This window comes from Zosterops lateralis (assembly GCF_965231275.1).
Source record: "Zosterops lateralis genome assembly, chromosome: 17".
Lineage (NCBI taxonomy): Eukaryota > Metazoa > Chordata > Aves > Passeriformes > Zosteropidae > Zosterops > Zosterops lateralis.
Window position 1 is genome coordinate 11,570,595 of NC_139777.1, and position 25,385 is coordinate 11,595,979.

Consider the following 25,385-nt stretch of genomic DNA (forward strand, 5'->3'; position numbering starts at 1 on the left):
TCATGTAATGAAAAAACATCTTGATGACTTTACCGTCTACACTTTCCTTTTATAGCACAAGCTGTTCAGAGTTTTTTCCTGATGCCAAGTAACACCCGACTATCCAGAACACCCTTAAATTGTGCCACAACATTGCAAAGATCCGTTCTTCCCCTTCCTCTGAACAGTTATGTGAAACTAAGTAATAATGGAAACCCTTACTACACATTCTAGCTGTTCATAGCGACATTCTGGAGAAGAATAAGAAAGAAAACCTAGTCCAAAACTACTGCGCTTCCTTCAACCCTTGTACCCTAAAGCACTGCCCTGTCGGATTTCTGCCCTTAACTCGACCACCATTTTGTTCGCTCTGAATTTTCCTCGATTTTGTTCAAGTGACATCACTTTGAAAACAGAGGGGCGGGGAGAGACACCCCACACTTTAGCAGAGAACCGAGGGAGAACCGCTCTCACTGCGGGACCTCACGGCGGCACCGCCGGCCCCTCACGGGTCCCCTCAGCGGCCGCGCCTCAGCCCCGCCCGCCCCGCTGCCAACTACGCCATTGACGTAACGGCCTCGGGGCGGGCGCTGCCAACTACGCCATTGACGTAACGGCCTCGGGGTGGGCGCTGCCACACGCGGAGCTCACTCACGCTGGTGGCGCGGGGCCGGGCGGCGTTGGGCGCTATTCACGAACAGGCGCGTACGCAAAGAGCGGGCGCTGTGGCAACCGGGGCACGCGGGCGCTGCGGGCCGGCCGGCGCCGAGGAGAGGGAGCCGGGGCTGGGTAATGGCACACAGCCCTCGAGTATTTCCTCTGTTTTGTTTTGTTTTGTTTTGGAGGGAGAAGTGGAGTTGTTTAGAGGCTGTTTTAAGTTTTGTTTTTGTTGTTGGCAGTTTTCGATATTGGAGGTCGTTAGTGTTCAGTCAGCTGAGGCGATTTCCGTGCTGAGGGAAGGGTGGGGAATGGGGGGGAGAGCAGCCCTCACGTATTCTGTCAAACATTACCGAATTCTGAGGGCAGATTTCAGCCAGATGCCTTTAATTTTTTTTTCTTTCTTTTTTTCTCTTTTCTTCTTTGGGGAAAAAAGAGGAGTTTTCTTTCCCTTTGCTTTAATTTTATCATTTTGAGCCCCCTCCGATCTTGGGCATTGGGCTGCTTCACTTAAACCCTTCAAAAAAGCATTCCCTCTATCAGTTTTAAAATCCTTCCTTGAAGTTAAGCTTTCTCTCTCTTTTCTTTACAGTGTTCAGTGAGAATTAAACCAGATTAAGACAATTCAGCAGATGAACACACGTTAGTGCTGATGGTGCACGATTCCAGCCCGTTTCACAGCTTCCTGCCAGTGTATGTTTGCTAGAAGAGCTTCCTGGGGAACACAGAGCACTGTTTAATGTCAGTAGGTGTCTTTATGGTACATTATCTGCCCAGTCACCAAGTACAGCCGTTTTGGAGTATTTTTGGGGTTAGGGAGAATCTTTGTCAGGAAGATTTGGGATGGCGCAGCCTCGTATCTCGGCCTGCCCGCCCCCTGATACAGACCCCACCAAGGCCGCCCTGGCCTTTGGGCGGAGGGCCCTTCCCAAGCTGAACGAGGAGCTGCAGTCCCCCGAGCTGCTGACACAGCAGCGGGCGCTGATGGCTCTCTGCGATCTGGTCCACGATCCTGAAAAAGTCTACCAGGCAATAGCGTTAGGTAAGTGATCTGTTCTCACTAGCTCTGACACAGGCTGAAGGGGGAACTCCACTTTACGTTCTTCCGTTACTTTTTCCTTACAATGTCTTTGATGACTCAAGATGCCCGGGAAAAATTCCCTGTTTGTTTTACCTTAGAAAGGTAAAGAGTATTATAATACCATATGCATGACAGTTACTATAAGAATTATCATCACTTTAGGATTCATCAATGGCTCACTGTAAGTTTTATCAACCCCTAAATAGAAAATAGTGCAGAATCTTTCTTTCCATGGAATCATAGAATTGTTAAGGTTGGAGAAGTCCTCTAAAATAATCCAGTTCAACTGTTAACTCTGCCCTGCCATGATCACCACTAAACCATGGCCCCAGACTTGATTCTGATTTCAGCTAATTCCTAACATAGGCTAAATAAAATAAAACCCACTTAATTAGTTCAAAGTTAGAACCCTATCACCATCATCACCCACTTGCATGGAACTTAATGAGAAATTAGAAAAGAAAAGAATATAACCAAATTTATCATACTCATCAGGACTACATCTGGCCACCACTTATTTTGAAAGCCTGGAAGAATGCTGAGTTTCAATTTTGGGGGAACAAAACCCTCTAACCTCTAGCTTATTTTTGCAATTTTTAGCAGTTTGTGGTGTATCTACATAGCTCATTATGTAACACAGAAAAAAACCTCCTTATTTGCTACTGCTTTTTTCTCAATTTACTTCCTTTGTATTTTTTTCCTCTCGTAAAAGAGAATAATCATGTTCAAAATTTATTAAGTTAGTGTTTGATGAGCAGTTTGATTGCCAAAGCAATGTGAGATTGTTTTTAGTTTGAGGTTGTTAGGTTTTTTTGGCTTTGGTCAGTGCCCATATGTGTATACACAATCATTAATGGTTCACCACATTTATTTCTGTTCAAAGAAGACAAGTCAGTGTCAATCCTGCAAAAACATGCTTTTCTAAAGACATCAGTAGCTCTCTACTGACTTATTTTTAGAGTTATGTCACTTTATATTTGCAGAATTAGGATTGAACTTGATAAGGAGTCAGGAGCTTGTTTGCAGCATGACATTTTTGGCAGTAGGCCTTGAAATTTGAAATTTTCTTCCTTACTTGAGATATGACAATGAGAATTTCACTGTCAGGACAAGCTGAAAATTCTGAGGCACTTCAAATTGTGAGATAAACAATGAATATTGCTATTTCAAATGAATGCTGGAGGTAAGAAATGTTAAAGTGAGCATTTTAACATTTGTCTCTGTGATGTCTCATAGGATTCCTGGATAGCCTGAAGACTTTGCTGGAGCATCAAGATCAAATTGTCCGGCAAAAAGCAACAGAAGTTCTTTCTATAATGACTTCACATACTATTGGCAGGTAGGTGCAATTCCAAAGTTTGCTGAACCGTATGGTAAGTGATGCTTCAATGAGAAAGAAGAACAGACTTCCTAAGTTTTGTCTCAGACAGATGCAGCATAAAGAAGAGCAGTTAAGATTAAATATCTCAAATATATACAAGGTTTATTATGTGGGGTTAAATCTGTCCTCCACTGTTGTTTCTAGGGAAGGGCTGATACGAGGCGGGATCATTTCTGCCCTTGCTGGGCTCCTGGATGATCCAGTAGATATCTGTCGGAGGAACACCCATCAGACTTTTGACATGCTGGCAAAATTACCTCAAGGTAGGGGGTTTTAAGCAGTTAAGTATTCAAGTAGACAACACAGAGAGGAAATCAGGTAAATTCATCTATGCTCCAGATTTAATTTATTCAATTTCCCTTGAAACTCCCATTTAAAAACAGTATTTTGTCTATTTTTGCTTATTTTACTTAGTTAACTTTCTTAGGTCTTAAGCAAGTTAAGGCTACCTGCTCAAGGTACAGATTCTGTGGACTGCATGCTTCAGTTGGTATTTCAGAATCTTTCATCAAAGTTTCACTTTGTCCCTTTGGTTCAAGGTGTGGATCAACTGTTCATCACAGTGCATTAGTTTCCTATTCCATTTGTCTTAAACTTCTCTTCCAATTGATCAAAATTATAATTTTAAGATTAAAATTTCAATAGAAAATATCAGTTAAAAAGCCATAATGTTTAAATTCATAGCAAAATGTATTGTCTGAGAAGTTCAGTTTCATTACTGATGCTTAAAAAGGACCAAATGAATGCTTAGAGCCTTCTTAACTGTACATGAATTCTAAAAAATCTAAAGACCTTTTTTTACATGCAAGCAATCCTTTTTAAAATCTTCAATAATTCCATTCACATGAAGGATATTAATATCTTGGGTTAAACAACTTTGTGAACATCAGTATAGAAAAGTCTGTAAAAGCAGCTCTGAGTAATTACTCTTGGAAAAGGTGTTTTTTTTAAGTCATGTATTCTGTTTATTTAGATTAAAATATAATGTATCTATAAAAATATATATGCCTTTATTTAAGGGCTGGAAGATAAGTCCTGGAGCAGAATTGTGTCAGTGTAGAATGGATTCACATACAGAGGGCTACTTAAAAGAAAAACGAAAAGGTGCAAAACATTTTGCTATGAGACGATTTGGGGAAGTATCAGGGATAACCAGAAATATTTCCATTAAGTAGTAAGAGTCACAAGGCCTGACATAGTTCATTTGACACATTACAGATGCAGAAATAGTCTCTCGTTGGTAATTCAGCCCTTTTCAGCTAGCCAAGAAAGTGTCTGTCCTTCTCTTTGCATTCACCTCTGCACCTCCCATCCAGACAATGAGATGGATGTACCTTGGATCAGCTGGGGGAGGTCAGCGGCCACGGCAGCATCCACTGCTCCATTTGTGCTGCTCTCTAGAGCTGAGGTGAATTGCAGGGCCAATAAAGCAACGTGTTCTGTGCAAGACTAAAGGGAACAGAAGCTGTACGTGCCCTTGGCATGAAGTGTAGCTGTTTTAACTGGGAAGTGGTCAGTGACTCCAGATAGCTCTATGACAGGCCACCTGGTCTTTCTCCAAACAGGAGTAGTTTAGGAAAATGTGGTTATTTTGAGCAAATCCACTTACAGAGTATTTTCAATTCCTAAATTTAAGGATGCATACCAGTATCTTCCAGGAACTGTGGGATAGTTAAAAACCAAAAGGTGGGAGAATGCACAAAGACTGGGAGAACACTGAGGAGTAACACTTCCAGAAGAAATAACAACTTAGTGAAAAGAATTAATGGGCAGAAGAAAGATAAAAATAGATAGATATATGTATTCAGTAGAGGATAGAAGAGGGAGACGATAGAAGAGGATAGAAGACGATAGAAGAGGATAGAAGAGGGCCAGCAGGAGGAGAAAATTAAGAACATTAGAGAAATTAATAGCAAAACTTCCTCTCTCTGTAAAAACAATTAGTTGACATATATAATACTTGACAATGTTAGTGAAAGGGTGTTATGCAATGATAAATGACCTCGAAAATAGCAACTGCAAAAATAGTTCTGGGAAAAAATATCTTTCATTATGATATTGTTAACACTGGAAAGGTTTAATAATTCTTACCCATTACCTATCCTGTCATTTATGGGTACCTAATCCTTTTAGGCAAAGATTGAGGTGGAATGGATGGGGCAATGGATTTTTAAGCTTGCCAGAACCTCTGTTTGGGAAGAGCCCAAGAGATAATATTTCTCGTACACTGCTGACTCTTTGTGTCTCCACTCTTTCACCCTTGAAAAATCATAACCAATTGAATGTGTGGATAAGGACTCTTTAAGGATACCTTTTTCCCTTCAAAACTTGTTTTGCTGTATGGAGTACAAATGCTGAAAGGACAGATGGCATTCTTACTGCAGCAGATGGGACATCTCTTCTGTGAATGTCATTGTTGCCCAGGTGAAGTGAAATCCCAGCTGTATTAATGCAGCTCTTTCAGGTGGCAGTGCACTGCATCACTGATAAACCTGAGAACTGAGAAAATAGATGCAAATTTAATTGCATGATTTATCCAGGTGAATGACTAAGAGTCAAGGGATTTAATTTCAGCACCTGTCTTCAGCCAACAGACTTTTTAGTTCTGACTTTGCTGTGCCTCAGTTTTCTTATACAGTCAGAATTTTTTGTACAGAAAACTCTGTATAAAACATAATTTATTTTAATATCTTGAATTCCTCAGAGAATAAACAGAGTAACCATGAATTACTCAGAATGCTAAAATCAAAATCATCATAGGAATTAAATTATTAGAGAGTTAATAACAAGAAATTGCTATTCAGATAACATGATTATATGACTTGATTATTTAAAGGTAATTATTTACTTCTTTGTTCTTCCCCATGCCCTGATTTTAAGTCAAGTAGGAGCACAGGTGGTGCTTCTCTTTCTTTTCTCTTTTCCAAGAGAGCATTCACTCAATGAGGAGTGGAACTGGCTGCTTTCCTTTAGAAATCCCCTTGGGCCTTTGTTAAAATGTCCTAGGTTCTCCACTTCATTGTCTCTAACACTTAGGATAGAAAGACTTTCCCAGTTGAATAAAGATTTGTTTTTTAATATAAAGTGTCTGTTACCTTCCTGATAATTGACTATACTTTTGGTTTTATCCAGCTTTCTTACCTTGAAGCTATGCTATAATGAATGATAGTATTTTCTTGTCACTTCTTTCATTAGTCTGAAATGGGCACAGTCCAATGAAAGAAAGAGGTGAAGGAGACACAACATCCAATAGACCATTCATTGGAAAAGGGAGCCCTGAGTCACTTCCCACCTTTTCCACAATTCAACTGGCTAATAATTGGATATTACATGTAAAAAGCAAATTAGTCTAGAAATACTGCACGATTTCCCAGGTAAATGATAGCAATTTAATAGTAAACAAAGTTTAAAGGAACTTGTACTAGCAATTACTGTATACATATTTTAGTAAACTCACCAAGCCAAGCAGCCTGAGTGCAAATACCCCGAGCAGGCAGCAGTACCTCCTCACTACAAGTGAGACCTAAAATCTGTGTGCCATGACAGACCTTTTATACCTTGAAGGCACAGCCTCATTTGCTCTTTTGCCTCTACTCTTCAGGTGTAGCAGGTGGCAGAGAATGCTTGAAGTACAGGGATAAAATATCTTGTTCAAAATTAGATTAGAAGAAAACTTCACAAACATTATCCAATTAAGTAACTGTTGTAACACTATTTAAGGAACACACTATAGACACATTCAGTATCATTTGAATTATTTATTTTTGAAGTGGACAATTTAAATGTTGATGTTATTAACCATTTTGTTTTAATTTTCTTAGAGCCCTTGGCTGAGATTTCTTGCACTAATCATAGTACATTGGGGGAACAAAAGTAGAAGGTGATTTTCCAGTGTGCATGTGTGTCTGTGTCTCTGTGTACGTATGTGCTTTACAGTTATCAAACATATATTTACACACCAACTTTACACTGAAGTCTTTAAGAAGTCTTTTCTATGGCAGGGGAAAGAACCAACTGACCAAAGACTTAGGTCTATATAATCCATATGAGATTTTCCAGTATTTCCAGTCCCACAGAGCTTCTTATGCATTCAAACTTTTGCCGGAATGTTACTCCATCCAGTAGTGTTTCTTTATGAGATGAAACCTGGAGCTGAGGATTGCATCTCTTCAGTTTCCTTAACTTCACTAAACTGTAAATAATTTAAATTATTAAATTGAAATATCAAGACATTTAGATATTGTTCATATCGCTCATCTTTAACCTTCTAATAACACATCACATTTAAAAAATAATTTTAAAAACCAACAAAAAAAGACTTTGGAGGCTATATACTACACAATCTCCATGGCTCCTGCTTCTTGGGAAATCTGTTACAATATTACAATACCCAGAAGGTATTTGGAGCAGTGGAACAGAATTGTCCATTGGCAACTTTCACATTCAGCAATCCAGACACTACAACAATAATTTAAAAAATTGCTTTGTGATTTATTTTTTAAATCTGTATTTAAAAAAGGAACACTAACCTACTCCTTAAATATAATTTGGTTTTTCATGAAACACCACAAGGTTTGGCAAAAAAAGATGTAAAAGGAGATTGTTTTGATGTATAAAACTCCTTATCAGTAGAAGAAACACCGACCTTTAATTTGGCCTATTCAAAGATTCATTTCACGTAGTTTTGCTGCATATTTGAAGCCATAAAGAGCAGAAGGAGCTGCTAGTCAGTTTGGAAATCACAAAACAGTTGCGCACCAACAATTCCTTTAATAGGCAAGGTGTCCATGAGGAACAGTAAAGTAAAGCAGAGGTGTGTACATAGTATATGCTGAGAGTCATGTGCATGTGCATACATGATGGATGTGTACATACTCTTGACTGTGGATACCAATATTTTGGGTGCATGCCCACTCTCTACAAATTTAAGTAGTATTTTGCTTAAACTCTCTCATTCAGTAGCTTCTGGTTTGAACTAGCTTTTCTCCCCAACACAAGCATTCTGCTCCACACCCTGCAAACAAGTTCATCTGTCACTCACCAGATTTATATTTTTATGTCAATAAAATTTTAGGACAACTGGATGAAGAGTCATTTCTTACACAGAACATGATAACACTCCCACTGTAGGAAATGGAATGAAACAAATGGAATAAAAGTGCAGTGACTGTGGTGAAACATCTCCACAGAATTAGGCCTCAATCACTTTTTTTGTTTTTGTTTGGGGGTTTTTGAGTTTTTGGTTGGGTTTTTTTTTTTTCACTGGGGCTGTTTGGTTTTCTTGGAGAGGAGGCTCTCACTCTCCAGAACAGATATTTGGGGAAAATGATATAGCAGGTTAAGGGGGCATAAGAGGAACTGTGTTCATATATCAGATTTCCCCTTTTCTCTCCTTGGGCTATTAAGCATTGCCCAATTTTTTTCCACCGGAAGTAGAAGAGGTTAGCCCCTTTTTTATCACTCCAGGAAAACAGATTAAACCAAAGGATTCTTAGCAGAGGCCAATGTATTTGAGATTGTTCTGAATGATGACATCTGTCACTGCATCAAACACAAACTGTATGTTACTGGTATCAGTGGCACAGGTGAAATGTGAGTAGATCTCCTTGGTCTCCTTGTTGCGATTCAAGTCCTCAAACTGGCGTTGGATGTAGACTGCTGCCTCCTCGTAAGTGTTTTGGCCTTTGTACTCAGGAAAGCACACTGTTAAGGGGATGCGTCGGATTTTTTCTGCCAGCAGATCTTTCTTATTCAAAAAAAGGATGAGGGAGGTGTTGATAAACCAGTTGTTGTTGCAGATGGAATCAAATAGACGCAAACTTTCTGCCATTCGACTCTGTAGGAGAGGAAACAACAGTGTCAGCAATAATGTTTCAGCAGAACTCTGTCTGCTGCCCTGAGCAGGTAAACTCCATTAATGAACAATTGAGCATGAGCACCACAATTACATTTGGAAATTAAAATCCAATGCTGCTATAGACTGAAAGAAGAGAGGTTGGTTAAAAATCAGTGACTGTCTTGATGTTCCAGGAGTATTGCTGCCACTGTGACACTTTCTCTGTTGCAGCTGGAGCTGTCCATGGTACCAGGCTCTTGGGAGGCTGTTTATTGCTTGGATTACATCTATAAATACGTGTAAATAGATGTAATGCTTTGAATAGAAAATATTATATATTATTAAAAGAAATATCGCTCAAGTATTGTCAAAAGTAGATACAAAAAATTTCTTAATGAGGCATTTTTAGCAAGGTCAATGTTTTTCCAGCATGTTTAGGTTTCAGAAAATGTTATGCAGACATCATGAGTCATGGGAGTGATCCAGGGTAAGTGAACAACAGGTATTTGGGATATCAAAAAACAAGGGTATATTTGGTTTACAGGACTATTTGCAAATATTTATGTATTCCATTTGTCTGGCTTGTGTTCAGAGGGGATGAAAATAAATCAGAAGTCTGGTCATTTTTGTTGTTGGTTAACTGTGAAGTATTCTGGCCAGTTCTCCAGTTTGGAAGGAACAAACAGTGGAGGCAAGAGGATGACTTTGGCTTTTAATAGGAATAAAGTATTTTGGGCCTAATTCTCCTGAAATTTGTATCAATTGTGTCTAGTGCATCTCCCTTGACTTCACTAGAGTCACCTGGTGAGAGGAAGAGAGGATAATCTTGCACTGTTTATTTACACAAACATTAATATGAAAATATAATTTATTTAGAATTTACTTTTTACTTTGCTTTATTTGGAAACTATATTGTATTTTTATTATTTTAAAAGAAATCTTGAACAATTTTGATATATAAAGCTGTATACTGAAAAAATTGCCCCTTAAAAATGCATAGTTGCTGAAATAGGAGCAGACTGGTTTACATAAGCTTTTCAAATTACCTCTTATACTTTCCTCACTTTGTGTTATCACTCCTTTTCATTTGCTAAAGATTGACTTGGTCAGAATTACATCTTGTGTTCTCTGAGTTCCATAAAAATACTGATTTAGCTCTGTGCTCACAGTAAACGCAAGGCTGGTGGCAGTTCCTGGTCGTTCCCAAAGCCCCCGGAGCTCTGGGAAGGCTGGCACTGCCTCGGCCGCCAGGGGCAAAGCTGACTCACTCACCAGCCTCCTGAGGCACACTGAAACACAAGCTCAGCCAGACACTTCTGATTTGGGGGCTGTTTGTTTACTTCTTCCCTTGTAAGGTGAAGCCATCTGACACTCCAGCCTACTTTATGTATAGACAGATTTATAGGTGTAAAAACATAGCTTTAAATGTATGTTTGAGCATTTCTTTTCACAGTGTAAATATTGACACAACAGACAATCCCCCTAAAACATCATAGATCTGTTTTCAAATTCTCAGGATTTCCTTTCCTGATTTTGTAGCTGATAATAAACAAGCAAGAAAATTTTATCTCAGTTAAAATGCTTTTGCTACTAACAGACTGAAAAAAAATGTTTTAGAGCTAATACAGGTTTTTGGCCAACCCTCAGCACAACCAGGATATTGCATTTTAAGAGATTTGTGTTCATTACTGTATTTTGTAGTGAATCATAATACTGTCCCTCTGCTACCAAATCCTCCATTGGAATCTGTAATCCAAGGACAAAAGCAGAGAGTTAAAACCCTTCCATCAACTGGGAGATGTTATGAACACATACAAGAGGACAAATGATTTTAAATTATTGTAAACTTAGTGATCTCTTGGGTGACGTAAAGAAAATATTAGTAAATTGTTGATGTTGACACCAAAGAAACTTCTCCTTCAATGTAGTATTATAGTATTGGCTCAATATCTGAAAGTCATAATATCCTCAACTAAACTGAATACAATTTCTTTTAGTTAAAAAGCAAATCAAGATTAATTTCCAACAAAGATGCAGATGATATGCCAGTGTTAGGCTGTGGTTGCATGGTATAAATGTGTGATATACCTTGGGAAATGAAGCCCCCAAATCCAGGTCATGATTTTAATAGACAAAGAAGGAAAATGCATAATTTTGCTGAAATCACTGAACAATGAGGAAATTTATCAGAAAGGGAAATCCAAGTCTTCGAATCTTACAGTCATTGGGTTGGAAGGGACCCTGAATACCATCTAGTTCCAAATCTCCTGCCATGGCCATGGACACCTTCCACTCTCACCCAGCCTGGCCTTGAACACTTGCAGAGATGGGGCATCCAAAAATTCTCTGGGCAACCTGTACCACTGTCTCACCACTCTCACAGGGAAGAATTTCTTATTAATACTTCATCTGAATTTACTGTTGTCTAGTTTGAAGCCATTCCCCCTTGTCCTATCACTGCAGACTCATGTATTTAGTCTCTCTCCATCATTCTTGTAGGTTCCTTTCATGTACTGAAAGGCCACAGTGGAGTCACCCCTAACCCCTGTCTTCCCCAGGCTGAAGAATACAAATTTTCTCAGCCTTTCCTTGTAGGAGAGGTGCTCCATCCCACTAATTGACTTGGTGACCCTCCTCTGGACTTGCTCCAATAGCTCTATGTTCTTCCTGTGCTGGGACCCCAGGGCTGGAGGCAGCTCTGCAGGTGGGTTCTCACCTGAGTGGGGCAGAGGGGCAGAATCTCCCCCTCCCCTGCTGCCCATGCTGGGGGCTCAGCCCAGCCCAGGGAGGTTTCTGGGTCCCAGCACACATGGACAGGGCAGGGCCAGCCCTCACCCACCAGCATCCCTGAGCCCTTCTCCCCACTACTGCTCCATCTCATCCCACATGATTTCTTGCCATATCTTAAAAAGTGATATATCCACAGTTCTAGGGTCAAGGCTGACACTAAAAAGACATTGTATATCCACTTATATACTCCCAGCATAACAGGCTCATTTCTACTTTCGACAATACTGTAAAACTACTTTACATATCATAGGGAAAGTGAACTTGAGAGGGTTATGGCTTATTATAATAAAAAAAGAATAAATTGATGTATGACTCCCAAAGGTGTAATGAAACACAGTAAAATAATGATGGGCATTCTTCTCTGCAGTGTCTTTTCCAGTTCTGGATTCCTGAAGGGAGTATATGGTCAGGTGGTCAGAAAAAAAATGTGCCACTGTAATTTTATAATTATACTCAAGCTGGAGTACAAGCAAGATAATGCCAATGCCTTACCCAGATGGCCTTGTTGGGGGCTAATTGCAAATTCTTCTCTGAGCATAAGAACAAGGAATTGGTTGCTTAAGGGAAAGAACATGCTAAGGAGCAGATGGCTGCTTCTATGCTTGCAGTACTTTGCAGACGCACAAACATTCCTGGTCATCCTCTGGAACAGTAGAGGTGTGCTTAGCAGGAAAGATTCTGAACAAGTAAGCATTTTCTTATGCAAAATGGGCAAAAAGGGAAGACCCAGTTATCAAGATAGCGAGTAATTAAAAGAACTGAGTTGGTAAATGGAGCCAAATTGTAGTGTAACATCTCCTTACAGCATTCATGTTAAAGCTTTCTAGTCACAGCTGGGAGAGCTTTGAAATTAAAAATGAAAAATTATGAAGAGAGAAACTATCACAAATAAAGGAATTAACTGCCATTTGTATTAAAAGCTTAAGAACTTCATCTTTCAGTCATTATATCTCTTTCATCATCATTATTTCAAAACTGGTACCCACTTGGGGATTTAAAAACCTTAACTAAACCAAGTAAATTTTATCTTGTGTAAGCCATAAACAATAATGATTAAAATTTGTGCAGGAATAGTAATATTTGCTTTCCAGAAAAGTTAGAAAATCTTTAAATGTCAGTAAATCTTGGAATAACCAGTGGAAGCTGTTGCCATTTTCCTGTAGAGGCTTTCCTTGCAATAGTGGCTGACATTTAGCTTATGCTGGTAGCTATGAGCTATTTCACAAAATGGCATGAAACTGTCTATTTCAAATATCTTTTTTAGAGATCCAAGATTTAACATATTCTGAAGAAAGCAGATGAAGCTAAAGTGTTTGAAGAAGGGGTAGTGAGGTAAAAAAGGTAATTGAATCAGTTGGATGTTTTTCCTTAAAGTTAATAGACAAAAAAAAAAAATTGAATCCATTCTGAAATAAGGACAGTCTGCAAAATAAATGAAGGAGATACCATTGCCCAGGACACTCATAGCCAAAGCAGTTCAGGAATTCAAACTATGCTTGAGGAAAGGCAAATGGAAAGCAGAAGAATTTCCCAAACAAAAATATAGAAAGCAAGTGATAGCTTGGGTAAATACAAAGAGACACTTGTAAAAAAGACTACAATGAGTGCTAGTTGAAATGTCCTTCCTGTGTAGCAGTCAGGCAGTCCTGATTGAGTGCTGGATAAGAGAGGCATGAAAACTATTGTATGATTCATCTTTTGTTGAAAGGAAGAAGACTTCTACAAGAAATGTATATGCTCAGGTGGCTGCTGGAGTAAATGGAAAAAATTACAATAATGAGTTTTCAAAACTTTCTTTAATCTAAAAATCAAAAAGAAGAACCTATCTGTTGGAGAGAAGTATACAGACTTAATCCAATACCTCTCAAAGAATTTAAGAACCCTGCTGAGGTAGAATTAAACTGGGATAAAACACTTTACCTGGGTTGTCCTGTATATACCTGTTTCTAGCCTTGGCATCTCCCAGATAGGATGGGGAAAGCAATAGGGATTTGACTAGACAAACTTGTTTTGGTTTCCAAACCTTTTGTTCCCAGTCCTAGGAGCCCAAAGTTTTCCTGGAAAATGTTGGAATTCTAAACTGTCAAAAGAGGTGACTTAGAATAGTAATTCCCACTGTGAATTCCCTAAGAAATGTTCTTAAGTCACTTAGCAGCTTAACTTGTTCTGCCAGCAGACAGATTCATTATCCCATCACCCAAACAATTTGTTACATTGGTCTAAAACCACTGCAGGAAATTCTGACCAGACTCATCATAAACAAAACAGAAAGAGCTTGCGATAATTAGAAGCAGCTACGTCAATATAGCACCTTTCATCCTGATACATACATGGACATGCCATCTGTTTATGTCCTTCCTACCAAAATGCCTTTCAATGTCCTGCACATATAAGGACTGTGAAGTGCAGAAAGGTGAAAACCTAACATAGCATGTTAATTTATGTCACCACGATGAAGGGAAATTGAAAGGGATGGTAAAATATTGTAGGAATATTGAATTTCTACTATGAAATGAGCTTGTAGAAGGCTGAGAAACACATGCATTATGAACTGGAGCCCTGAAGAAATCTTCCATGATTTTGATAGGGAGATATCTATTTATATGGAGAGGGCAAAAAAATTTATTAAGCATGAAACAAGTTTGCTTTGAGGTTTTTTTAAAATCAGATTCATTCTCAAATCAGAAGGTTACAATATATTAGCAAACAAAATTTGTAAGCTACCAAATTAATTCTTCTTTATTTTAAAGGTAGTGTCCTGTAATTGTTCATACTTACAGTTTGTACATGCAAATGTAGAACTGATGGAGGAGGCAGTAGTAAGTATTTGATACCTCTTTTTCAGAGAAGCAAGGGAAAATAAACCTTAGAAAGTGGTAGTGCAGCATACAGTCTCCCATTACGGTTTTCTTTTAAATATTGCTGTTATCTTTCCACAGAACTCTACAGATGCTAAATGAATCTGACAGTATGAATGAGAATTACAAGAGGACCTTTAGGCTTGGCTATTGTATAGGATGACAATTAACAACATTATGAATATTTTATCATGTATATTCTCTATGACTGAGAAAACCCTGGGGTGTTACTAAGGCTCACTGTGGACTAAACCAGACAAAGCACATTTAATTGGGAATATTACTTTAACAGAGTCCTGAACATATGTGTTTGAAAATTGATCCCTGAAACTTTTCAGACCTGTACTAAAAAAACACCTCACATCTTAGGAGTGCAGGCTCAGTTAAACATTGGTATGTAGTTGTTACATATGTGTAATACATGTGCCAGTGACAGACTGGGGTAAAGCAATCTTTAATGCTGTCTATCAAAACTGTTTTATATTCCTAGATAAGGAGCAATGCAGATTTGGTAATTTTACTAAGTACAGTCTGACACCAAGCTGTGGTTGTAGTAAAGGAAGCTGAGCTGAGAAAGAAGTTTGATTAAATTTCCTGACTGGAGGATTAGATTTTGAGTGAGGGGATTTCCAAGCAAAGGAGCAGGATAACAAGTACTTCTGCTAGGACCTGTAAATTAAAAGGAACTTAAAGAAAGGTTATATAGAAAACTCTTAGAAGAATAGAGGAAGAGGTTATGGAGTTCAAGGATCAGAAAAGGTGAGACATTCATCATTCCATAGAAATGCTAAAAGATCCAGATAAAGGCTAGTCCTCTGTGTCTGGGCAGGATATAAAAGGCTGTTCCACAAACAAGAAAAGGGGCAAAATAGAAATGGAGAAATACTCATAGGCTGATTTATTGCTTGTGACCAGTTATACTGGTTCAGTTAAATTCAGTTAAGCTGAAGTACAGGAAAATTATATTTAGAAGTCACAAAATGGACATGTGATAGGTGTTATATTTATCACTACGCATCAGAGAATTACAAGTCCAGGGGAAAATTCTAGAAAAAGGTATGTTCAAGAGAACAGAAATATGGGGCAGTCAATATTGGTTCTGTGCCTGACAGAACAGCCACACAAGTCAATGTTTCTGGGAAGCAGTAATAGGGATAGATTGGCAAAAGTAATGCTGCTGCAGCTGACAGAAGAAACTTAATGTCACAATGGGCCAGCATATTAAAACCTACACATTTCCCAGAAAGAGTCCAGCCAGGGCAGTGCTGCCAGGCCTGCAGTAAAAGCACCCAAGAGAATCATGAAATGGGAAGGTAGCTTGGTTCTTCTCCTTAAGGGAGGGCTTGCTGTGTTTCAGTTGCTCAGCAAACAACTGTTAACCCTCTGCTTTTACGGCCTCAAAGTCAGCAAAGTTCCATCCTACAGCAGCTTCTGGCTGCTGAGTTATGAGTGCATGTGCTCTGCCTCTCTGTGAATCATTTTGGGGCACAAGCAGTACTTAGAAGGCAAACATCCCAAAAAGGGAATATAGAAATAAACCTCCAGAGTCTTTCACAGTGCCAGAAAATTAAGATTTCCTGAGTACAAATTAGGATCTTCCTGCAGTTTTAAGAAGTACCTATACCTATATAATACCTATGTTGCTTTGGGAGTAGGGTTTTTTAAGCATTGTACAGTATCCCAGGCAAACTGCATATTTCTGGAGGTTAGCAAAAATCTAGCTTAAAAACATTTTCTTGATAAAAGCATATTCATTTAAAATGTCACAGCTCTTGAAAATATATTCAAAGTATCATTAACATCCGTATTTCAGTTGTAAACACCTGGATGTTTTAGCCTAAGATTGAGCTTTTCATATGGTAAAAGAGTCCAGCTTTTCTGTTCCTGGTAATAGATTTCTTTGCTTTCAAAACTTACTCAGTGTTTTCAAGTGGGGTGGGTTTTTTGGTTTTGTTTTCTTCCAGGTCTTTAGATTATTTGCTTAGCTCAAGGGCAAAAGGAGCATTTCAAGCACATACCCCACATAGCTGAAATATTGCATAGTTTTACACATAAAGTGGTCCAGGACTTTAGCTGTCCTTGTTTGAGACCCTTAAGCTTACTGTCAGCCTTCTGTGTCTAGACACTCATAGAATCACAGAATGGTTTAAGTTGAAAGGGACCTTTAAGGTCATCTAGTCCCAACTGCTGCCATGGCAGGGACACATTCTGCTAGCCCAGGTTGCTCAGAGCCTCTTCCAGCCTGGCTTTGGGACACTTCCAGGAGTGGGGCATCCACAGCTTCTCTGGGCAACCTGTGCCAGGGCCTCACCACCTTCATAGTTAATAATTTCTTCCTAATTTTCAATCTCCATCTACCCAGAAGACATAACTTAACTCTGCACTGACCTTCAGGGAGAGGCTGAGGGAACTGGGCTTGTTTGGGCTGGCAAAGAGGAGGCTGAAGGGTGACAATTGAAGTAATGATGACACAGAACTCTTCCCAGCAGTATTAGAGGAAAGAATAAGCAGCAATGAACATGAATTGAGGTTTGGGAGGTTCAGATTAGATGTTAGGTTTTCTCTAGAAGACTAGCACAGCTCTGCAACAATTTGCTGAGTTTTGTCAAATCTACATCCATAGAGGATTTTCACTTGACTAACTGATAAAGCCATAGCTGGCCTGATTTACAGTTGGCAGTAGTCCAGACCTTTCAAGATCACATCCAGCCTACATTTCTGTAATTCCATGCAATGTGAAAACATATTTATAGTTGAATGCATAAATAAGAAGCCAGTTTTACATACACAGTTCTTAGCAGGTCTCAAACTTTGCCTCCCAAAGAGATTAATTCAAACACAAGGGCTATCCTTTGATGGAAAGAGTCACTATCCTGTTGTTGAGGCAGGATGAAAAGGAAATAGTTAACAAATGGATTGTAGGCTGTGTGGAATACCCAGGGTTTACTGTTTTCTGTTCTTCGATGCTCTCTGGTCCTTGGAATAGCCTTTAAGCTATTGAAATAGTGCAGAAATCTGCAAGAGAACTATGCAGCAATGCACAAGTGAAGAGAGAAGTGTTTGTTCAGGCTACTGACTAACCTATGTTTCGTGTAGTTTATTCATAACCCAAGCTTTGGCTGATACTGTATTTGTAAAGAAAAAATGTTTTTCATTGCACCTTCTTTGAAACAGGTGTTTTTCTAATACATTGCAGGGTGGGAAATGGGATTAAGAGGGTGAATATTGCTTTCTGACAATCGTCTTAATTGAAGCAAAACAATATATTGGATACATAAGAGGAAATTAATACTTTTTTAAAAGTGAAAGGACTCCAATACTTCTGCCCACTAGTGTGCCACTAGAATACACCAGCGAGTTCAGTAATTTTGTGTAATGCAATAATGGCAGGAGGATAGATTGCAAAATCTCCTGCCTGTGAATGCCCTTTCTCTGGAGAAAATACCCATATGAGGTATCATATCAAATAAGGGCTTATCAAATAAGTAGGTTTTCGTTTCAACACACTCAAGCCCAGCTTTCAAACAAGCCTCTTTGGGTGTTTATGGAAGATGTAAGATGTGGAATCATTTGTAACAGTAGCATTAGAAAACATAGAAGACCAGCAAGAAGTATCTTAAACATGGAATGACTACCATATGAAATAAAATAAACTAGTTCTTTTCAATCTGGGAGAAGAAATAGCTGAGAGAGAACACGGCAGAGCTCATAAAACCATGAATGGTATGGAAATGATGAATAGTGGATGGTTTTTTCACTATTTCTTACAGTGCATGAAGTAAGAAACATCAAATTCATTTATCTGACAGCAGACAAGTATTCCTTCCATACACTGCATAATTAAATGTAAAATTCTGTCATGAGATGTTAGAGAATCATAATGATAATAGTAAAAGTCAGAAAAGTGTAATTTGGTTCAAGAAGCAATTAAATTAAAAGGGCACTTAAACAGAAAGATGTTGATGCAATCTGCTGTTGAGTTACCTGGGAGGGTAAGTTGTAGGAAATATCAGTGTATGCTTGATCTGTTCCCATATTTTTCCTAAATGTCCATTGTTGCCCATAGTCAGACACAGACTGCTGCAGGTACTGGCTGTGACCTAGTACAGCTGGTCTGTGTGTTTTGGCTGTCAGAGCAGCTCATCCTTGGAGAGAAATCTGTTATTTAGTTCTCTGTTAGTGAAAACTCCTTTATGTAACCCATGTGAAATTGCTTCAGTTCCCAGGCAATTTTGCCTTTCCCGTTAGTCTTGAAAAGGTTTGTTTCACACACTTCACCATCATTTGAAGCAGTGAGTGTTTCTCATTGAAAGGTAGGCAAAGGCTCTTGGCACTGGAAGTACTGACCTCTGGTAACTTGCATTGTCCAGTGCTGGAGGGTTTGAATGACAGGAAGACAGACGGACAGACAAAGAAAGAAAGAAAGAGAAAGAGACTGGTCCACATTGATGCTGAACCAGTTTTCACCAGAAAATGTTGGCCAGTCATTTCATTCTTCAGTGGTATCTGAACAATAAAAGCAGTCTATTATACACCAGAAAAGGTAAATGGCACTTTATACTGAGAAATTCACTGCAGGGAAAAAAAGTCCCACAAACCCTGAGACCATTTCTTAGACTGTGGGACATCTGGAGGGGGATGCATTTTGCCTTCACAGCTTAGGCAGCTGAAATTCTTGCAGGAGCACTGGCTTCTTGTTTTATGGCACCTTTGAAGATATTTTAAGTAGAATGCTTACAGAGTTTAGCACAGCAAGATCTCTTGTGGGAACAACATTCCCTTTGTAGCCTGTCCATGTTGCAAGATTAAGGTAGCAGGAACAAGTGGTTAGTTTTAGCACCCTTGCCGTAATTCTAACAAAGTTCTTCCCTTCCTTGGGGTTCTGAGGTTGCCTCCTACTAACCTGGAAGAAACAAAGGCTGAGGGGCACAAAGGTCAGTGTTCAGAGTCAAGAATGAAAAGAGGAAGAAAGCTGAAGGGAAACTGCAAAGCAGCCTCAAGCAGAGGTCTAAATCTGGTCTTTCTGATCTTGGTCTTTTTTGCATAAGCTGAGAAAAGTACTAAGAGTGCAAAACCAGCATGTTTAGCATCATGGAGAATCTTGTCTTCACTTCGAATAAATCCTTCTGGTTTTAGGCAACATTACTGGGATTCAGATCAAATCAGTAACAGGAGATAATTTCTATGTAGTTATTTTAGAGTATTTGGAGAAGAATGAAAGAAGTGGTGATGTATGCTGAAGAAAATGCTTCTTTCATATTTGAGATGGAAATTCTAATCTGTTGGGCTACGGACAAAGAAGTAAAAATAATTTTATTTGGTCAAAACTGTATTTAAGATCACATTGTGGTCTCAGGTTACAGGAACAGATTTTCTCTTCACTGAACTCTGTCTCATTCAACTTGCAAGATGGACAATATCCTGTGCTAGTCAATATTTGTCTTTAGAGTCACAACTCAATTTATAGATTCGTGCTTTACTATAGACTTGCTATTTATGAACTGCTCAAAAACCAGAATTACTGGTTTCTTCTCAAGCTTGTAATTATTGTATCTGAATATTTCATTGACTACATTTGTTTCCACAGCATGTTGTCAGATCAAGAGGTGCTGTTAAAAGGAACTTATAAATAGGGAATGAAACAATCTATACAATGAGAAATTATAGTTAGAAGGAACCCAGTAATTCTAGACACCCAATCTAATTTTCTAGAACATAAGTTTTCAGCACACGTATTAATTTATTTAACAAAGTTTAATAGGTTTTTCGAGCTATCAGTGATATCTGGTGTATCTCTGAGTAATTAGACCTACTACAAATCAAATTACAGGAACTCAAATTAGGTTCCTTTGAGAAAAGTAAGGAAGAATGTGGGATTACCTAAGAAGATTGTCATTTAATAAACACATTTAGAACTAAAAAGGAACGTGGACCTATGCCAGGTTCTAGTACAGTCTTTCAGTAGTGTTCCACTGCTTTAGCCATATTAACTTTCTGTTTTCCTGTAACCCTATGTTCCATTCATTTCACATTTTTGTCCCTCTGCTAGAGATGATGGCAGTGCTCCTGCAGTTCCCAGTCTTACTTATCTCATGAGCCCCCATTATCATAGAAAAATCCTTGCATTTATTGAAAGAGGCATAAAATCTATGGAAAAAAACCCCATCATCAATATAAAGTCAGAATCAAAATATACACAAACAAGACAGTCAAAATAAGGTTACAGCAACATTCTCCCATTTACTAACTCTTGATTATTTGATTGCAGCAGATCACTTAAACTCCTCTCCATCTCATCCTCAGCCCACAATGCTTCACAATCTAAGCTTACTCCCAACCTCCTCACTCTTCCAGTGCTGTTTCCTCCTCTGACTTGTACATTCCAGATGAGAAACAGTGCTTATATAATTTTGTACCATTAGAGGCTGATCAGATCTCCATAATAACGGTTTGTAGCATTCATATTAGCACAGAAACACAGAAAAGGAATTAGGAAAAAAACCCAGCATCTCTGAGACCATGTCTGTGCCGTCTGAAATATTAAGATCTTGTTAAAATAATTACATTCTTAATTGTTTTTCTTTTTTAATAATGGTTGAAAATATTGTTTTCCTGCAAATGAATATTTTTTTTTTAATCACCATACATTTTACCATTTGCACAAAGGTAGATTTATTGTCTTCTGTCCCCAGCTTTCTCGTGAGTTATTTTAGTGTATTTAAGTGTGTCTCTAGGTATCAGGCATCTGATAAAGGATCTTGGCTGTGGCTACTTCTAAATGGATGCTCCTGTATTCTAAAAGTCCTTCTCTCCTACACTGGGGAAAAGCTCTTGTGTACTTTAATCCTTGAATTTGCAGTGCTAGAAGATGGGGCTGTGCCTTTTGTACCTCCATCACCAAATTTTATTATTTATTGTGTATGTGAATTTCAGTGAGACTGGATTGTTTTTCCTTAAACAGTGGGATTCCATACCTCTAAGTACATCACATTATTTATTTTAACTTGTCATCTAATAATTCCAGCTGAAATTGATAACTGAGATCAAGAGAGGTGTCAGATGTGCTGAGACTAATTGAGTTACACAAGGAAGTGTCTCTTGGGACTCTCCTGCTCTCAGGAGACAATAGAAACAGCATTATTGGCTTATTTCAAAAACATTACCATATCACTTGAACTGGTTCTTGTAGGATTACGAGGGGAATCACAGGAAGTGCTGGTGGAGTAATGACAAGTTGGATAACAGAATAGAGCAACAGAGAAGAAAAAAAAAGTTTGAACATTTGATCTTTTCTGTTATTACAGAACTACAAGTCATACTAACTTTTTTCTTTTGAAATGTTTACTCCATGTGAGTAACAATGCAGTAGCCTTGGCAGCCTGCCTGATGTCTTTTGCAACAAATCAACTTTTAGTGTTGTCTCAGTTGAAATAACTGCTGTCTGGTTGGAGGACTCTAATTAATGGATCTAGGATTGAATCAAGGAACATTCTGAGAATTACTTATACCTGAGGAAACAGGGAGGAAAACTAACCAAGTGACCAGCTTTTGCAGCCTGGAAGGGATTTCAATTATTTGGAAGGCTGCTTATCACTTGTCCATTTCTCAGATTACTTAAGGAAGTGTAGATTTATTTTCTCTTAAGCCCATTAAAAGGGAAAAGGCTTTGGGGTTGTGTACTGCTTTCCTATATTAAACTTGCTGTTTAAGTTGGGTCAGAAATACTGTCATTAATTTTGTACCCAGTTACAACAGAAAATAATTTTGGTCCAATGACTCTTGAATCTGTCCTAAGCACAGAGAGAGAACCCAAGATGCCTTCTCCTCCAACTTCTGTTTTCCACTGCATTCATTTCAAGTCCCTCTTCAGGTTTCCATGGAAATAGCAGAGAATTGTGCTTATATTCTTGGCATTAAAATATTCATAAAAAGGGATAAAGAGATGGTTTAAATGACAGATGCTGGATTGCTGAAGCAGGCAGTCAAATTTAGGGTTCTTGTCTGTAAATGATCATGTGTGTAAGCTAATGCATTCTGGGCAGAACAGGCCCAGAATAAATTCCTCACAGCAGTAGGAGAAGGGATAGGCAGGACAAACCTGACCTGCAGAGAAGGCAGGAATGGAATGCAAGATTTCCCAGAACAATGCAAAATAAAATGCTGCTAAGATTTTGCTATTAGAAGTTGAACCCTTTCTAAAGTGAAGATGGTTTAAACTTACAGAATTACTTTTGTTAATTGAAAAAAATATTGCACAACTCCAAACTATTTAATTAAATTTTAAAATCTCACTTGTATAAAGCTTCTAATTCCTTTCAGATATTGCAAACAGAATATTTGATAACAGAATTAAAATTTAACCCTTTCAAAAAGGCTCTCATAATTTTGAACTCTTGAGTACAATTAATGTTCTAAAATAACTAAATAAAACCTCAACACTTTTAATCTTAGAAAATATAACTGGAAGCAGGAAATACACTGAACTTATCTATATTTTTATTCCTGAATCTTACTCAGACTATTTTGGTTGTTTACTCATTATAGAGATTTGAATCTTGAGCACTGCTAAAATTATTCTAGTAGTATAAATAAGCATTTATGTTCTAGGAAATCTGTTTTTCTGATTCAAAATATAAGCTCTAGTCCTTAAATGACTATTTTATGGGCAGATTCCACTGCAGTACTTTGGCCCTCAAGGAGAATGGAGTACACTATATAATAGAAAGTCAACTTTGAGAAATCTATGGAAAAAAAAAAAGTAAATAGACGTATAATTTAACAGCTTGCTGTTAGAACATTTACTGCATAGAGACTTGGTGTGGTTTTCATTTTCTAAGAACAAAAGTATTTTTAAAATATAAGTTTATGAAAATACACACTTCAATATGTCAAAATACTGTCACTTTTAGTAATGGAAGTCAAGAATGTTGTATTGACTTGTTTGCATGAAGTTTCAAAAAAAAAACTTGCAAATCACAAGGCAGATGATGAGTGCATGCTAATGAAGATCTATGAAAATGTTTATTAGTCTGTATCTATAAAATCAGCCTGACTTCTGGCATGTTTATTGTTAAATCCTTTTTTTAAAAGACATTCAAACAAGGGTAATATGCCAGCCTGCAAAACCAGTTATCCAAGCTCTGCTTGCAACAAATACTCTGGGACATTTTTATGCTAAAAAAGTGTTTCAAGAAGTATCTCTTTCAAAAAACATCTATTTTTTTATAAGCCATACACATCTGGAACTGAGAAAAGTGAGACAGATAAAGGAAGATTAAGCCACTGATGCAAGTTGATAGAACAGTAAAGAAGTAAATCCTTCATCTCCACTGCTCTACCACAGAAAAAGAACATTATAATACAGAAAAGTTTATGAATTGTTGTAGAGTCTCTGCAGATACACTCTTTTGACTGCATCTATGAAGTTTAATAACTAAAATTTAAAAAATAACACACACCCTTTCATACACAATTCTGTATAATGATGCTGCCATTCAGGCCTCAGCTCTGGGGATTGGCTCCTTGAAGGGCAATGTGTGACATAAACACCAACACTGAATCAAGAGGAGCACATCAAAAGGAGCAGCAAGGACTTAGAATGAAGTATTTGTCATCAGCTGGACGAGGGAGAACAGCAGGACACTAAACCACTATTGAAGGGAAGATCTTTTGAGGCTACATTAGAGGATTTAGACAGCAATGGTTCAATCATTCTTTCTGGAAGGTGCATTTGTCAGTCATATTACACTTCTATTTTTCAAAACTTATCTTCTCTCTCCCAGCAGAAATGCCACATGCCCTAATCAGAGCTGTATGACACAGATACCACTTTATCACTTAATTTTAAGAACAGTGGAGGTATTTTATGTCCAGGATTTATTACCATAGAAAACCTGTTGGTTTCCAGCTTGCACTTTTGAATAATCATGTACTTTGCCTATTGTTCAGAGGATAATCATCTTCATAATAGAGAAAACAGTAGAATTATAAAAGGATTTGTCAAGCTGTTCCAGAAAACTCTGATCAGTTCTTAATAAGCATGCCTTAGAATCCTTTGTGTAAGGCAAACTGAGAAGGCACCTTGCAAAAGCCCTCAGTGGAAAAAAGGTTATAATTTCTCTAAAATCTTCACATTAAATTGAACCTGCAACTAATGGAAATAATGCCATCCGTAAAATCCATATTCAGAATCATTTTCAGCTAAATAACTAATCACTCCCAGTTACCGTCCATCCAAGACAGATGCTGGCACTTTTGGAGCAAAAAACCTCAAAATGTGGGACAGGGCTCCTCAGCAAAAATACTAGTGCATAAATGTTTAAATCATATTATTTATTAATCTTTATACCTCTAGTGCAAAATTGAAAAGTAATTGATGCCATATATAAGCTAATAATGGTTCTTGAAAGTGGGATAAAAAATGAAGGAAAAAACCAAGAATTTTTTCAGAGGTGTATGGGTGGGAAAGACTACAGATACCAAACAATAAAGAGTGGGGAAATATTAGCAATCTACCATATGCATGACCTGTAAATTCAATACATAATCATATGGGTGAGCCAAGACTTTATCTTGTAACTCAACTTCTCTTTGCTGCCCAGCTGCACCTCACTTGACATTGCCCTGCTGTGTGACTGATGCCCTTTTGCTGAGGTGTCTTTTTCTGCCTCGGCTAGCCCTGACACCTCAACAGTAAAGGGGGCGGCTCGGTAGCAGGGTGAACCTCACCGACCCTGTGAGTTCTTGCTTGGTTGAAGGAGTGAAGCAACGACGGCAGGAAAAAAGAGGAGGCTGTTCTGGGTT

At 38.2% G+C, this 25,385-nt stretch overlaps 2 protein-coding genes across 5 annotated transcripts in view; one reads left to right on the top strand and one right to left on the bottom strand.

Annotated features, from left to right (window-relative positions):
- Window positions 1–1,479: 1,479 nt before the first annotated feature.
- RSPH14 (radial spoke head 14 homolog) overlaps window positions 1,480–25,385 on the top strand; it is a gene marked incomplete at both ends in the record, with an annotated part of 71,795 nt that continues 47,889 nt past the window's right edge. The window contains 3 exons of the mRNA XM_083874302.1: window positions 1,480–1,678; window positions 2,954–3,056; window positions 3,243–3,361. Of these exons, the coding sequence (XP_083730428.1) occupies window positions 1,480–1,678; window positions 2,954–3,056; window positions 3,243–3,361 (421 nt within the window). The remainder of the gene's footprint in view (window positions 1,679–2,953; window positions 3,057–3,242; window positions 3,362–25,385) is intronic.
- The window catches only part of GNAZ (G protein subunit alpha z), a 60,485-nt gene continuing 41,975 nt past the window's right edge, over window positions 6,876–25,385 (bottom strand). For all 4 annotated transcript variants that reach the window (XM_083873998.1, XM_083873999.1, XM_083874000.1 and 1 more), the window contains one exon: window positions 6,876–8,934. In XM_083873998.1, coding sequence (XP_083730124.1) covers window positions 8,590–8,934 — 345 coding nt within the window. In that variant the 3' untranslated portion in view covers window positions 6,876–8,589. The remainder of the gene's footprint in view (window positions 8,935–25,385) is intronic.